This window comes from Ostrea edulis, chromosome 6 (assembly GCF_947568905.1).
Source record: "Ostrea edulis chromosome 6, xbOstEdul1.1, whole genome shotgun sequence".
NCBI lineage: Eukaryota > Metazoa > Mollusca > Bivalvia > Ostreida > Ostreidae > Ostrea > Ostrea edulis.
Genome location: NC_079169.1, coordinates 64,780,632 through 64,797,537, shown reverse-complemented (window position 1 = coordinate 64,797,537; position 16,906 = coordinate 64,780,632). Strand labels below are relative to the sequence as shown.

The 16,906-nt window shown below is 34.7% G+C and overlaps 2 protein-coding genes across 2 annotated transcripts; one reads left to right on the top strand and one right to left on the bottom strand.

The window, feature by feature from the left end:
• The first annotated feature begins 1,521 nt into the window (after positions 1-1,521).
• Positions 1,522-6,799, top strand: LOC125647732 (retinal homeobox protein Rx1-like). The gene is made up of 4 exons (XM_048874530.2): positions 1,522-1,879; positions 4,255-4,526; positions 4,637-4,783; positions 4,864-6,799. Exons 1-4 carry the CDS (start codon positions 1,714-1,716, stop codon positions 5,143-5,145), a joined length of 867 nt encoding a protein of 288 aa, XP_048730487.2. The 5' UTR covers positions 1,522-1,713; the 3' UTR covers positions 5,146-6,799.
• LOC125647734 (uncharacterized) lies at positions 5,557-16,295 on the bottom strand. The gene is made up of 6 exons (XM_048874531.2): positions 16,149-16,295; positions 14,135-14,205; positions 11,977-12,098; positions 10,079-10,202; positions 6,010-6,132; positions 5,557-5,685 (listed from the first exon to the last, which is right to left on the bottom strand). The coding sequence occupies exons 1-6, from the start codon at positions 16,249-16,251 to the stop codon at positions 5,557-5,559; spliced, it is 672 nt and encodes a 223-aa protein (XP_048730488.1). The 5' UTR covers positions 16,252-16,295.
• Positions 16,296-16,906: the final 611 nt, after the last annotated feature.

The window sequence follows — 16,906 nt, the reverse complement described above, 5'->3', positions numbered from 1 at the left end:
TTAAAGAGTTACAAGTACATATGTATATTGTGTGTTTCTTTATATGTAAGTAATAAGTAATTTATCTATAGTGACATGTGTATACCTTCTGTTCACTGGCAGTTTAAAAATAAATCGAACACCCGGCCCATCGGGCCTATACGAGATGTCACTTTAAACACAAAACTTAAATACAGTATATAAAGAAATGAAGAAAAGAGTGCATCGTTAAGAAATAAAGGGGGAAAATACATGAAAATATAGGCAATAGAAATACATTCATATTGTAAGTATATACTTGTATGCAGTGTCTGTTATGAGATATTGGTAATGCATATGTAGTAACACTATATATTTATTGAAATACAATTTACATTCTTAATTTTAACAATAATCTGATATGTTAAGTTTGAAAATGAAATCGTGTTCGTTTCAAATGCAACACACGCGCTTGGCAGGTCTTTCATAATTACAACTTTTTTAAATAGATAGGGAATGACATGTGTTTATTCCGATTATAATACTAAAATTTCTTAAAATTTCATATCAAAGACCAATGTGATTTATCGAAAATTACTTGAATTAGATAATATTTGCTGATTTTACATGCACTACATACGTATGTATATAATTTAAATTTCGGGATCTAGCAGTTAAAAGTCCTTGACTTCAGCATCAAATTCTGATTGATTTTCTTCACCGTTTTGTTCATTATTTTTGTTTTTTGTCTTGAGATTTGACATGATTATCATACAATATGACTATTTGTTAAATGAATAAACTTTATATCTCTTTCACATGCCTCGCGAACTAAACTATGTTCCAGCAAAACAAAAACAAAAACCACACAATACGCATGCATGCCTCACAGCTTTCACCACCTTTACGAATCATCAAATTATTTTTATGAATTTCCGTGAAACGCTTTGTTTCGAGCGACACTGGGTTCCTTCAATTTTTATAGATGAACATGTCCTTTTTCAAATACTTAGCTTTGACCTTTACCTTTCAGTTCACAAGTATAAAGTTTCTGTTTTGTACATTTAGTTTAAGACGATGAACAAGATCAACATTGTGAAATAGAGAGAGAGAGGGGGGGGGTCTAAATTAATCGATCAGGACGCATAAAACTGTATTCTTATGTACACCCGTCAAGGCCGAAATATTGCTTAATTTCTCAAGTTGTTGTAGAAGCGTAAATTTTCCTCACAAAAATGTCTGTTTTACGATTTCAATTTAGATGACTGAAAATTCTTTTACTTTTTGATGAAACAAAATGAAATCATTTAAAACTAAAGTAATAAAGAGAATTTACTTATTAAATTTTCTCGAAATTTGAACTGAAAATCGGTAAAGTAATCTGCCTATATTGATGACAATCTTTTTGTATAAAATTTCTTTGTTATGGGTTCTAAAATCCATTCAAGTTAAAATGTTATCAGAAGTCTGTAAGAGACAGGCGTGCTCTTTCGTTTTACCTGTTTGCAATAGAGGATTTCATTCGTGTCAATCATCTAGTTCTAACTATTAAACGACTTCAAGCAACCAATACAAGAAATAAAAGAATCAGAGGGAGTTGACAAGGTGGAAATTTATGGCCTTTTCTTTTATCATATTTAAACAATCGATACATGAACATTGACACATCCTTTAATCTCCCATTCATTGTACACTGGGTTGTATTGTAAAGATATTGATTTCATTCGAATAGACAATTTAGGAGAACATAACAAAATGTTAACGGATGTTGATGTTGCAAAAGATGATTTTTCCTCAGTACGACGAGTGACTCCACATTCCATTGATGCTATTCTGAAATCTGAGAAGCCAAGAGTAGAAGAGACTCAAGACGGAGATCGAACCAACAGCAGAGTCAAGCCCCCACACACGGACAGAACTGGTATGTAATACATCATTTATCAGTTTTTAAAAAAAAAAAACCTATGTCACTTCGAGTTTACTACATTTTTAAATCCTAAATATGCAAATCAAGTCTATGATTTACAAATTTTATAACATTACGTCAAATTGTTAATTTAAAAGATACAGCAATTGCCTTTTTTTTTTATCCGTTTAAACACATGATCTAAATGATATGGTAAAAAGCAAATCAATATGACATAAAAGATTATGCAGATCAATTTAGCACTTTTTATTTTATTTATTTTCTCTCCTTCCACATGGGTATTGCAATGAATAGTCTTTGGGCAGTACGGAATATAGATATATATTGAACACACTTGAATTTGCACTACCGTATGATACTTGCATTCTATTGTTCGTAACGTCATTAATTTGCAACGTTTCAACGTCACTTGCTTTGAATGTAAAACGTCTGCTGATCAAAATGAAAGCGCTTACGTTGAATTGATTAGTGTTGTCAATTTTTAAGAAATTGTCTATTTATTGCTGGAACTATGATAATCTGAAAAGCGTGGAAGACAATTAAGACAGAGACCGGGGATATTTTTATTATACTGCTATTTGTATAAATTTTTCTATACTTATTTCTGGATTATAATTATATATAAAAATTTGACTTGATGAATAAATTATCTAATACTAAATCTTGCATTGTAAAATGTATAAATATTTTTGTTAAGATATGGACATTATTTTCCAGAATGAAATGAAATTCGGGTTTGGGGTGTATTCTGCAATCAGTACAGCTGCATGAGAATCTGGTTAGGATTTCCGTCTGTGGGATTCCAATTTGTATCGGTTCATTATCACACAGATAAAGCACTAAATCGTAGTGTGCGAAAAAGGCCGTATTAGCAAACGTGTTACATTCCCACAAGTTTTCGATTTCGATTTGTGTTGCTGGATAATCTGAAATTGGAAAAAAAAAACGGAAAAAAAATTCTTTTTAAAGCAAGCAAGAAAAAAGATCAATCTAAACGCTAAAACTAATAATAAATTATTATTATTTATTTTTACATGGGTACGGTAAAAGGTTTGACAGTACAAACGAGGAGCTGTCACCAATAAAAAAAAAAAAAAACTCGAAACCTTTGCCGCTGTCTGAATCATCCTTGTGAAAAAAAAGCTCTGGAAATTCTTATCAAAATTGTAAATTATAGTTGACCCTCTCAGAGAAAGTACAAGATGAAACTCCATGAACGTGTTTGCAAAAATGTAATTTATGTCGTTTAAAATTGAAGCTCGCGTTTGTCCACCGTGGGTATTCAAACACAGTCTACTTTTATTGGGTAATTGAGGATCTAAAGTGTTAATTTTATCAAACATGGTTCAAAAAAGTTTAATAAGAAGGGGTTTTGTTTTGATCCTGTTTAAATAGATGCCAAATAAAAGATGTCGAGAAAATGTGCTTTTTCTCTAGTCGGGAGCGGTAGGCTGGTCTATAAATTATCGGGTCTTCAAAGTCAAGAGAAGACAGGGACTTGTGTATATCCGATGTATGATGTCCATCTGACCTCAATAGGCTTATTTTGATATATTTTACAACACCAAATAGTCATCAATGTAATTCAAACGACATTTAAAGTATTGGACCAAAATACAATCGTTTTACTACGCTGATAAGGGCAAAATATATCATTCAAATTTTGGTTATTCAGTGATTTTTACAACATAAGCAATGATATCCAATTGGGTGCATTTGGTTGATGATTCTTATCAACAATGAAAGAGTACTTTCAGCATCCCAAAACTTACAGCTTTAAAGACGGAAGATGTTTTAAAGACGAGGTGGTTTGAATGACGTTGCCTTCTATGAACCTTTCGTTTGAGGTTAATAACTATTGCAATAGACATCAAATTAACATTTCTGTCTCTGCTGTCTAAATAATCTGTAAATTTTCCGAGATGTCACTACATCTTCAAACGACTATTGTTGCAATATTTCTTAACCGACAAGGTATTTATTTTCAACTCAGCAAACACCGTCTCTTCGGTTGCCGAGGAAGAGAATTTTATCGCCGGATAAACTCGTCTTTGAACCGTACCATATTGTTTCCGAAGCACTGTCATTTTTCGAGTAGGTGCGAGATCAATTTGATCAAAATTGCTATCTCTAAATTTAAGGAAGGATACTTCAAAGTTGATATTGGCATATTCAATAACAATTCAATGACATTCCTTTATTCCATAAAACATTTATTCCTTTAATTAGTGTGATTAAATTGCATAAATGCGCACGTGTCTTCGTTCAATTGTTGATAACGTGAAGAGGCAATATTTTCCTTCTCACAGTTTAGAATTTATAACTGTGTCTCCTCATTCACAAATACTTGTACTATTTCTTTAAAACAGAGAACGGGGAATTAGGGACAAGTACATCGCCACCAGACTCCCCGCACATGCCAGACACGATTTCTATTTCTGAAACTACGCTGAAACGAAAATCCAGTTCACCAGAACCAGATATGAATATGGATTCTCACAAAAAGAGGAGATTCCGGACTACTTTTACTGCTGATCAGCTAAAATCATTGGAAAACGTCTTCCGGGTCACACACTACCCAGATGTCAATTCCAGGGAGGAGCTGTCACACAAAACAGGTCTCCCAGAGGCCAGGGTACAGGTCAGTCTTTTATATACTCTAGATAGTTTCAGCGCGTGTATGCTTACTCAACATAATTTTACTTTTGGGTTTAATCTTTCAATTTAATTTAGTTATGAATATTGTTGCAGATCTGGTTCCAAAACAGAAGAGCAAAGTGGAGGAAATATGAAAAGCTCGGTAACTTTGGCGGTCTGCAAGACCTGAAAGAAGTGAATTATGTTCCTGCCCCTAAAACCGCGACTTTCAGAGCCGACGGCACACCCTTGCCACTCCAGGTGAGCCCCTTATCATCATCATCATCATCTATAGGTACAGCAATTCTATCTTGTTGTAAATCTTTCCTGTATTATTTTAGGTACCAATACCAAAGATGTACGATGCTACAAAGAAAGAACCCGTTAGTGACGATGATGAAGCCACGCCCCTTAATCTAACAAAAACCCATGTGCCTTACTTCCCATCCACATTTCCGTTCTATGGAATGAATCCCTTTGCATATGCAGCTACCTTGTCCATTTTTGGAAAATATGGTTCACCATTTCCAGATCCATCTCAACGCACAGGAAGTATTACGTCACTCCGACTGAAAGCACGTGAGCACGAAGCAGCCCTGGGAATGCAAATTCCATTCAAATAGCAACGGATTTTTAACTTCACATTTTATACACCCCTCCATATTTTTCCGATGTTTGCCACATGGGAGGCTATTGTCTTCATTTAGATATGCAGTTTTATATTTCATAAATTATCTGTGATATACATTATATACACATAAACAATTGTACCATGTACATGAAGCGTTTGGGTGTAAAATAAAACACCGGATGATTCATTTTGTGAATGAATTGAGAGCTTGCATACCGAGAGCTGAACAAATGAAAGTATGTGCAGCCATGTTCTGTATATATATGTGTATGTAATGACAATTCAACTACAATATTTTATTCATATTTTTATTGTTTTTTAATTTTTGCTATAATTACATAAATATTACTGAATGTTTGAATACTTGTATTCTTGAATGATCACTGAAATGTTCTTTTCCTGTCTATGGTGTCTTCTCTGTGGGGTGATTAGAACTGGCCCGGGGGCTCAGGGGTCTGGGAGGAGGAGAGGCGTGGTCACTCACTTTGGTTCCTGTGTCACCGTTCCTTATTTGTTGTTCTTCCCGCAACAACTGTATGGGTGACACAAAATAAATGTAAGCATGATCTATACAACACGCATAATATTTCCCTTAACTTCGCAAGATTTCGAACTCTTAGAAATGATGTTTTGTTTCCAGGTATAATATATCGATTGCTATTATATTTTCTTTTTGCATATAAATCGACAATTCGGACCTTTTATCTATATTATAGTACATGTAATCGGGGGAAAGGTGAGATTATGCTCAGTTACAGACGTCAGTTGCAGGTTTTTCTTGATTTTTAACATTTTGATATCACGTGCTTTCCCTATGAAATTCTGTACTTTTCACAATATGTCTTGTAAGTTTTACCCGATTCCTGATTCGTTTGTTGGCGGCAGCTATTTGTTCCTTGTGAACATCGTATGGATCCAGGTGCTTATTCCTCCAGTATTGGGGAAACTTTTCGATCTTGGCCATATATTTTTGATTGACCTGAAATAAATGATCACTTCCGTATATAAAACGAGACCTATCTTTTCCTGAGAATACATGTATGTATCATTGTCACGGAATTCTGATAAATGTCTCTCAATGTTTAGATTGACAAATTCAATAATGCGAGCTAGCGTTTGTTATAGCTCTCTGGGAAATATCGGGAAAGACGTGGTCTGTTCCAATATTTTCCCCAGAGAGCCACAGATCTGAGGAGAGCACTGTTAATAATCACACGTTGCAGATATTTTCCTATTTTGATAGTTGTGAAATTTTAAGATTTTTTCACAATTTCAATTATATATATATATATTTTTTTTTTTTTTTACAAAAACTATGTTGAAATGTAGATAAAAAGCGACGCTGGCTTTTGAAAAAAATGCCTTTTTCGGTTTATCCTGCATAAGCGCGGGTAAATTTGAGATCAGTATGAATGGTTTCATAATTGGCTGATGCATGTAAATTCTTGAGAACGGAATTTTGTATGAATTTGTATGAATCTTTTGTAAAATAAAAAAGAGAGTTTGACACATTTATTTGTTCCCATTTTATCATGAAAATCAAATCGAACTATAGATTCAACCTTGGCTTATATTAAGATGAATATGAAAGTTGCCTCGTACATGATTTGTATGAATCTTTTGTAAAATAAAAAAAAAAGAGTTTTTTGACACATTTATTTGTTCCCATTTTATCATGAAAATCAAATCGAACTATAGATTCAACCTTGGCTTATATTGAGATCAATATGAAAGTTGCCTCGTACAAGCAAAATTGAGATTACTAATCAAGAAAAAAAATGATGTCTTCTTGAAGCTCTGGTGGAAAAAAACCCATAGTGGAACATATTCTATTGCTCCCAGTTTACATCAAACTTTTAACCAAAAACAAATTGAAAACAACTATAGTACACGCTTTTCCAGAGTTTCACCTTCGCATATCTATATCTTCTTGAAAGTTTACAAAAACTGACAACACAGCACATCGGCTGCCATTGCCACTATGTATTTAGAAGATTTCTTACATTTTCTCGTTGATCTATATTTGTTTCAGTACTTTGTTGAAGTTCCAATCAACAGTAGTCACGGGGAAAGGGGCGTACTTTTTAATTTTCATTTAGGACACAGTCACGTGACGTCGCACAATCCTTGGAAATCCTTATGAAATCGTGTATAATTATTTGAGATGCACTTTTACAACAGTATTAACGAAGTTCCTAAGGCCAGCCTAATCGCTGTTGTGAAGATTTAAAAGAGATTTTTTTTTATTTACAAGAAGCGCTACACTATATTTACACAGCAAGATGTACTGAGATATCACTGAGCATTCGTTTTACAATATCCTACTTTGAACTCTTTTATGAAACACAAAAATTCACATTTCACAAAATTGGTGATAACGAGAAATTTGATGCCCAGGGGAACAGATGGAACGTACGCTTTGACCATGGTGTAGGGAGAGGGCTAAAATGGGCTGCGCCTGCTGCCAAATATCATTCATTTTGAATAAAATGTTGTTTAAAGAGATAGTAAAGCTCAATTTGGTGAGAAAAAATGTCTCACCCCAAATCATCTTATTCCTTTCTAATATGATTTTTTTTTTTTTAAAGATACACGTATAATGAAATTTTTCAACTTTGAAATGACTGCGTGTTTGTCAAGAGTTACACTAGGAACCAACTTGTATAGCAGATCGATTTTTTGTCCAGGAAGCAAAAATTCAAGGGACATAATTTGAAGATTATAATCGTTTTGAATTTGGAACAAAATGCACATAAATGCATAACATTGTTATTTTTAACAGAAAATGACTTGTACGAGTCATTTGGACATAATTCAATTCCTTCAAAAAATTGGAATAAAATGACCTTTTTCTCTCTCTCTAAAAGTATAGCAGGGCCCCTACTGGGCAGTCTGCACTATAAATCTACACCATCGCCGTCATCTCTCTAAAAAAAAAAACATGTCTGTATCCCTACACCATTTTTGCTATGCATATTTGTACTAGCTGCAGAACTGTAGCTCTCTGAAACAAGAGGCCCATGGGCCACATCGCTCACCTGAGTCACCTTGGTCCAGATCAGAAGACTTTCCATATATATTTGCATGTAAAACCGTAGTCCCTATTATGGCCCCAACCTACCCCTGGAGGTCATGGTTTTTGCAAACTTGAATCTACACTATGTCAGAAAGCTTTCATGTAAATGTGAACTTCTTTGGCCCAATGGTTCTTGAGAAGAAGATTTTTCCTATATATTTGTATGTAAAACTTTGATCCCCCCTTGTGGCCCCATCCTATCCCCAGGGGCCATGATTTGAACAAACTTGAATCTGCACTATGTCAGAAAGCTTTCATGTAAATATCAGCTTTTCTGGCTCAGTGGTTCTTGAGAAGAAGATTTTTAAAGATTTTCCCTATATATTTGTATGTAAAACTTTGATCCCCTATTGTGGCCCCATCCGACCCCTGGGGGCCATGATTTGAACAAACATGAATCTACACTATGTCAGAAAGCGTTCATGTAAATATCAGCTTTTCTGGCTCAGTGGTCCTTGAGAAGAAGATTTTTAAAGATTTTTCCTATATATTTGTATGTAAAACTTTGATCTCCTATTGTGGCCCCATCCGACCCCCGGGGGCCATGATTTTAACAATTTAGAATCTGCACTACCTAATAAAGCTTATCTATAAATTTCATTTTTTTTTTCTGGACCAGTGGTTCTTGAGAAGATATTTTAATGACCCTACTCTATTTTTACCTAAAGATGCTTTGTGCCAACTTTGGTTGAAATTGGCCCAGTGGTTTTTGAGGAGAAGTCAAAAATGTTAAAAGTTTACAGACGGACAGACGGACGGACGCCGGAATACGGGTGATCAGAAAAGCTCACTTGAGCTTTTAGCTCAGGTGAACTAAAAATATTGTAACGGACAGTCACAATATTTTTTCAGAGAGCTACAGTTCTGCAGCTATATTTGTACTTGCATTGTGATATATACTGATTGTTTACTAAAATGAAAAAAAAATTCACAAGAACCAAAATATACAAAGCAAATAATATACTGTAGCATTCTCTTTAAACACCATACGATCAAAGTCTGCCCAGGGAAACCTTCCTTTTAGATCCACAAAGTTACACATTCATAAGACGCACGTGCATTTTCAAAAACAGAAGTAATTTCCATACACAGGAGGACTTGAACAAATTATTTGGAGCAATAAAATTGAAGATAGCATAATTCTATTTTTTTACGCCGTGTGGACACGGCCGATGTCCTATATTTACCGTACCCAGCTCTTCATATACAAACAGTTAAAAGTAATAAGTATGACATTCAGGATAAGGATGAAGCATTGCATCAATTTTTATGGAGGTCATTGGGGGTGTCCTTTCAAGAATCAAGAACATTAAGGCAAAGGGAATGAACAAACATACTCGTGTATTAAATCATTCAAAACCCTAGATGGTTTGTGTGCGATCACTATTACAAGAGTCTATGCTGGTGTTCAGACATCTTCGCTAGCCAAGGGTCAATCCACTCCGCTCCCCATAAATATGGGTAGCGGAGTGGACCGAAAACCCTTGGATAGCGAAGATGGTATTCAGAGTGTAGATACATGTAAATGGAGAAGCAAAATGCAGCTGCTGAGGTGAGTGACATGTACCACGGGTCTATTTTATTTTAAACATTGTAACATGCGTTTTAACATTGACTGGAATATCATATGTTGTCCTTGGCTAAACAAGAAATAAATGACTAGTTTTAGGGTATTTGAAAATAAATGATTTGAACCTTTTAAATGTGCCAACTTCTCCATTTAGAATTAAATGACCGTTCCCTTACAATTATTTAACATTCTCAAATGTAGGTACATGAATACAGTCTTCATAATTGTATATAGACTTTCGTTACATGAATACAAAAACTACACAAATGCTTGGCTTACGTTCCAATCGTCCTGCCATTGTAGGTGATTATGAAAGGGTTCTACAGCATTCAATCTTTTCAGTATAGCAAAATTCTCATGAGTTATTCTCAGGAGATCTCGGTGTCGCTTGACTTTATTGAGGCTGTGAAAATAAAATTATATTCATTATTCCAAAATGATGGCATGTCAAACGTTGCAATATTTGTATTGTATAATTTTCTATAATCCCATTTATACATATATTATATAATTTGTATTGTATATTTTCCATTTCTATTGCAGTGATCGCCGGTGGTCAGATAGCTCAGTTGGTAGAGCACCTGACTGGAGATTCAGTTCGAATCCCGGTCTAGTACGTTGCATTGTCTCCATTACTTTCGGTGCCGTAGACCAGCCCCTGGAACTGAAAATGCTTGCTAAGGGATAGATATCTTCAAGGAGTGAAGACATTAATGGAGGGAGGAATGTGGCGGTCCGACGGATTCGATCGACGGTGGTCAGATAGCTAAGTTGGTAGAACGCCAGATTAGAGATTTAGGGACCCCGGTTCGAATCTGGTCCGTTGCATGCTCTATTCCTGTTACAGTATTGTATAAGTGTCCGGTCTTATATTATTTGTTCCATGTGTTTTATGCAAGTTTGCATTTATATTGAATATTTTGGATTTGTGTGGTAAGTTTGCATTATATTTTATCTGAGGGATTGCTTTTTTTTTTTAATTTGCTATGAAGAGTTTCATTTGTCAAGTTTAAGTTTTTAGCCTGTATCGTGTTGAAAACGAGTGAGATGTTTCGGACGAGGCTTTGCCGAGTCCTAGACAGCAAATCTTGTTCCAGAAATGGAATTTCCATATCACAAATGAGTAAATAATGAAGGGTCATTTTTCTCACATTTTACCCACTGTCGTGCATTTTAGTAGCTTTGAAAAAAAAATCAAAACTATCAAAATCCTCATCAAATTGAAATATGAACAAAACACTACACCATGTAATGTAAACCATAGAAATATATGGTGCTATAATCAATCAATCAGCAGTGTAAGATGGAGAAGTGTTACAGGGGTATTTTACACCAGAAAACACTGTTATACATAGGTACATTCTGTGAGAAAAACTGAAGATATCATCAATTCAATTATAGCATGCAATAACTGAATCAATGCGCGCATCATATGAATTGTTGCTTTTATAAATTCAATTGATGTGCGCATCAATTCAATTATTGCGCGCAAGAATTGAAGTAATACGCGCATCAATGATCCACCCCTTATAAAAACCAGAAAGCTACAGATCCACCCCTTATAACCAGAGAGCTGCCGATCCACCCCTCATTAAAACCTCGATTTACGGCGAGGTTTTCTAGCTACGGTTCGCATAGGGCTTTAAATAATGAATATTTGAAGATATACGTATCTTTGTATCTTTATCACAAAAGTAGTGGGAAAATATGTTAGAAATTATTTCATATCAAAATTTTGGTGCAGCAATGCAAGAATACAGCAATGAATGCCTCAACCGTGAGGGGAAAAAACTGCGCAGGTTTACATAAGTAGTGAATCTGTAGCTCTCTTGTCTGTACCCACTCGGATCACCTCGGTCGATTCCATCTAGATGTAGGGTACCGGAATCTGCCGAAGTTTGCCGAATGATATGTACCAACAACATCAACTACACCCCACCCCACCCACCCCCACGAACTACAGTTTTGCAGCTAATATTGTTGATGATGATACGATGATAATTTTGTTTTTGTTAATGACATATGGATGATAATGTTGCTGATGATGATGTGATGATAATGGATGATTTTGTTGTTGGTGATGTGATGATGATTTTGATGCTAATGATAAATGATCTGATTGTGATTTTGCTGTTGTTGTTAATGATGATGATATTGATGATATCCATGCCAATTACCTTTTCTGTTTATAATCCTTTCTTTTGTTATCCACATGCCCGCCCGTTTTCATGATGTGTGCCATTTTATTCAACAGATTCTCGTTGTCTCTTTCCACTATAGCTAGTCTGTCACCATCCATCTGTAATATAATTCAGTTATTGATATTGTATCGGTCATTTTGTTTGTCAGTACAATGTTTTAGATGCATGATAAGTACATAGTGTATGTGATATTTACCGAGACCAGGCGAGGTGAATGTAGCTAAACATTGTACCGGTATTAACTGAGAACAGGTTGATAATTGGTTTATCATATGATTGAATAATTTGAAAATGGTTACTAGAGCTTTCAAAACTGATACCTGATCGGCCATCTTGGTATACAGTTAAAGTGAAAGACTTAGCCGAAAGTTATTTTAGACGGGAGTTTTTGTTTGTTATATGACTGAATTATTCAAAACACTGAAACCGGCAAACAATACATGGTCTGTCGTCTTTATATTGGATTCGATGTTACTATAAATCAACAACTGCTATTACTCCAGTTCAAAATAGAAGTCAGTCACAATTTAAGACCTAGTCTAACGTGATTAGAGACGGGAATTTTCATTGAACGACCGACAAATAATAAATAGTATCAATTTGGAAATCCTCAATTCAATGTTGGTCTGATATTAGAAATATCAAATAGGAAGTGGAAATGAATATGTCGATCTCAGCCAATCAAAACGAGCATATAATAAAATATTTGGTGTACAATCATTGATCAGCTGTTCTTCCGTCTGATATAGCTTGTATGTCCATTCGATATAGCTTGTATGAGGTATATTTTCTTTCCTTGTGACTCAATTTCCTTCATATTTCACCCACATAAGAACATATCAACCTTGCAAAGGGATTTTAAGAATCATGCCGCCTGAGATAATTTTCTATCTATAGTGTGTTAAGTTTCTTCCTTCTCTATGATAATCTCTTTTTAAAACATATTGGCCTTGGTTTAAAGGGACTGGTTCACGAATTTTGATAAAAATATTTTTCATTTTCGATGTTAAACATTAAAAATATAACTCATTTAATGTTGACAGTCAAAATTTTGACCTTCTGAATGCAAGAATAAAAGCAATATTTTAACCTTAAATATGTGTTATGTAAACAAATACTCGAGTCTTTTTATACAAAAAAAAAACAAGTGAAATATTGATTTTGTAATATAAAGCATCTTAATTTTGCATAGTCACAAATTTTAACTTTTGGATGACATATTTTACCCCAAAAATGCTTGAAATGTGAAAGATATGATAAACTTAGAACGATATCTAATTCTTTTGAAAATTTCGTAAACAATAACACACCGCAATCTTTGTTTACAAAACATAACAAACTCTCTAAAATGAGCTTCTGTGATGATGCATAACCATAATTTTTATGTGAAATCTTTTAAACACATTAGACAGTAGATTTTGATCATTAAAAGTGAAAAAGAAAATTTTGTGGAAAATCGTGAATCAGTCCCTTTAAATTACTAGTGAAAAGGTCAAGGTCTAGCCAGACCAATTTTAGACTGTATTTTGTCTTTTATCTTTGGTCCTCTCCTTTAAGCAATCATCGGGACTCCTTATGACGGTCCGTCCAACCCTCCGTCTGTTTGTCTGTCCACCCACTGCAGGTCTAACGGAATATCCAGCCACCCATTTATTGACGCTTATAGGCGGTAAACGGATACTTTGACCCCCAAATAAAAAAGTTATCTATCTTCCTTCTGACCCATTTTTTTCTCAGACTTCATACACACATTGATCTTATGTAATTGATGCCCAGTGATATTGACCGAATGTAATAGTTGATGTCAAACTAAAGCACTGTGTAAAATATTGGTGCAAATTACGTTTTCTATTCTTGTGATCCAATCTTTTTCATACCACATCCAATCTCAGAACTGGAGTAAGTACATGTAATATGCAGTGATCTTTGAAATTATTGAATTTTGAAGGTCAGACCATATATATGAAATTAAGATAAAACACCGGAGTTTGTTTCCGATCGAAATGGAAAAAATGTTCGCAATCAAAATATATCTCGCAAGATTTAAAGAACATCATTTGGTGCGAAACATTTCCCTCCATGATACCCATTAAACGTTGCTGTATTACTGTATAACTATCCGTCTATACTATACCTGCAATTTGTTTAGTTTGACGTGGAGGTGCACGTAAGTCTTTGGGGGTTTGTTGTCGACAACAGGCTTCGCTGAAAATAACATAAAAACTCATTCATACAAACGTGTCCCTTTACAGGTAAGCGGATATGACTGCATAAAAAAAACCTTGAAATACACTAAAACATGTAAAGAGGGTGTTGCACAGAAGCGGGAATTTTCCCTAATCGGAGCTCCGTGCCAACATTCGTGACGTAGAACTGACCTTCATTCATATTTATACTCATTGCGCATTTGCCATTTAAATACCTGAAGGATTCCCCAGTACTAGGGACAAGCCTAATACATTTTATGTGTCGATACATTATACATGTAGTCTAAAGATAATTTTTGAAATCGTGAAAATTAAATTGTCTTCTTTTTTTCCTGAGTATCAGATACAATGTATACGGTTACATGTTACGAGTATATAAAATATTTGATATTCTATACTACTACAGTCCAAAAGCCCTTATACTCGTATGTTTTATTTTCTACAACCAACAATTGGCAACTGTACATGACTCTGGCCACAAAACAATATATGGGAAGTTTAATACGCATTAATAAAATTCAATATTATTCAAAGTACATGCACCTGTAAAATTTGATTCAACATAGGAATTTGCTACTGGAAAAGATATAAACTCAAACTGTTTAACGGTTATTTACCTCGTTTGGCCTTAAAGTTTTTCTTCCAAAGCTTTGCAAAGTTCACAACGGTTTTTCGTAAAAGGCACCATGCCTTTGTCAACAACTTTCATTCAGAAAAAAAAGACAAGTTCTCGTTAACAGCCTTGACTATCAAAACACAGGTATTGCATGTTGTATTCGGCGTGTTTGTTGAGTCTTATTCACAAACTAAACAGTGTCCAGGTTGGAAGCTTATTTCAAACTCGGAACATGAAACATTTATAAAAACTAGAAGCGTGTTTCAATTAAGAATTTAAAAAAAATCTAGATGGAAAAGGAATATGAAAAAAAATATGTTCGTGAGGGAATCGAACCCGGTCTTTTTAAAAATAGAAAACATCTTTAGATCGAAGATCGAAAAATTGAAGTTATTCAAATATATGACAGAACCAATTGGAACGTATGTTTAAACGTATGTCTAGGTTTTAAGATCTAAGAGTCGACGACCTTATCCACTGGACCACGCAGTGGACCATACATTTCTGAGGAAAATTAACGTACAGGTGAAGTTGAAAATAATACTAGTGAAGTCGTTTCGATTTTTTCAAATTTACAAAAAATGCCCTCGTGAAACAAAATTTCAAAGCGACAGTTTTTTAGAGGAAAACTCAAAGAACAGATCATTATATCTTTTGTCGAGTGTTAACACAGTCATGAACTTTTTAAAACGACTTAAGTCTGCGCAATCGAGACTCGAGCCGCTGATCCCCCGCTCAAAGAGGGAGTGTTCCACCAACTGAATTACTCCTGGGTTTCCATGCATGACCTTTGTCGCCTCTGTCACCATTGAACTGCTAGAGACGACTTTTCTACATTAATGATCACTGATACTCTATTTCATTTACTTTGTGAGGGGATTTCCTTAAATTACTTTAGGGGACCGAACCCATAATAAAAGTAGTTTTGCTTTTAATAAATAATAAGCAATTAGATAGTACATGTATTAATTAGAGTTCCCTATGGCAAACTTGATTAATTTTATATTCCCTAAAGTACAACGTACAGATACATGCCTACACAATATTGAGGTAGTGTCTTAATTTACCTTAAATGACCAACAAGATATATACAAGATTAAAAAGTATTTTTTATGCCTGTCTGTTATGTAGAAAATAATTTTCCTTTTTTTCCATTGTATACAAATCCCCTTAACTTAAGTATGTGTAGATGTTGACCCACTTGGCGATAATGAGACAATTTTACTTTATGTATTTGTGGTCAATTTACAAAAGCCTTCGATTGTGAATACTTTCACAAACAAACTGTATAAAAATGACAACCGTAGATCTATCATGATACTTGCCCAAAGACATTTTCTTTTTATGGTGTTCATAAAACTGTTGGTCCCATCTTCGTCCCAAATATACGTTGGAGACTGGTGTCAACGACTGGTAGGCGCGAAACATCTTTAAACAAACACTCCTAATGTATGTTTCTTTTACTTTTCTGTTCTTTTGCCTTCAAAATGTGTCGCTTAGATGGTTTTTTGGATAACGTCACAATAAACAACGTCATAGTCTTTGTGACGTCACAAAGCTTTGTCGTACACTCGCCTATCTGCGCAATCTCAACTTCTCGGGTCTTTCCGGCATGTTTGGAGAGAGAAAAAACTTGCAGGAAAGGCCCCAAAAGATGCGATTGCTGTCGGATAATGATTGGCACGATAGTAATAATCATTTCTCAGTCGGACACTTGTTTACATGTGTATTTTGTTTATACAATATGAATTACGTTTCTGCATGTATTGAAAAAAAGGGGGAGGGGAGGCATTAAATTTTATTACAAGAATGTATTTTCAATAAACTATATATCATGCTCCATAGTACTAATATCAGACGTATTGTAGTCGTGTCATGGCTAGAACCATAGGCTGATCGGGTTCATAACAATCGATTTCGTTAAAGTATCATCTTGACTACAAACTAAGATAAATGAATAATTCACTAAATTACTTGGCGTTCTTGATCATGAATGATATTACGGTCCCTCTGAAACCCTACCTCACGTAACAATGCTTAAGGAGATCATATCTTCCACATGCTTAATACATCGACCTCCTCC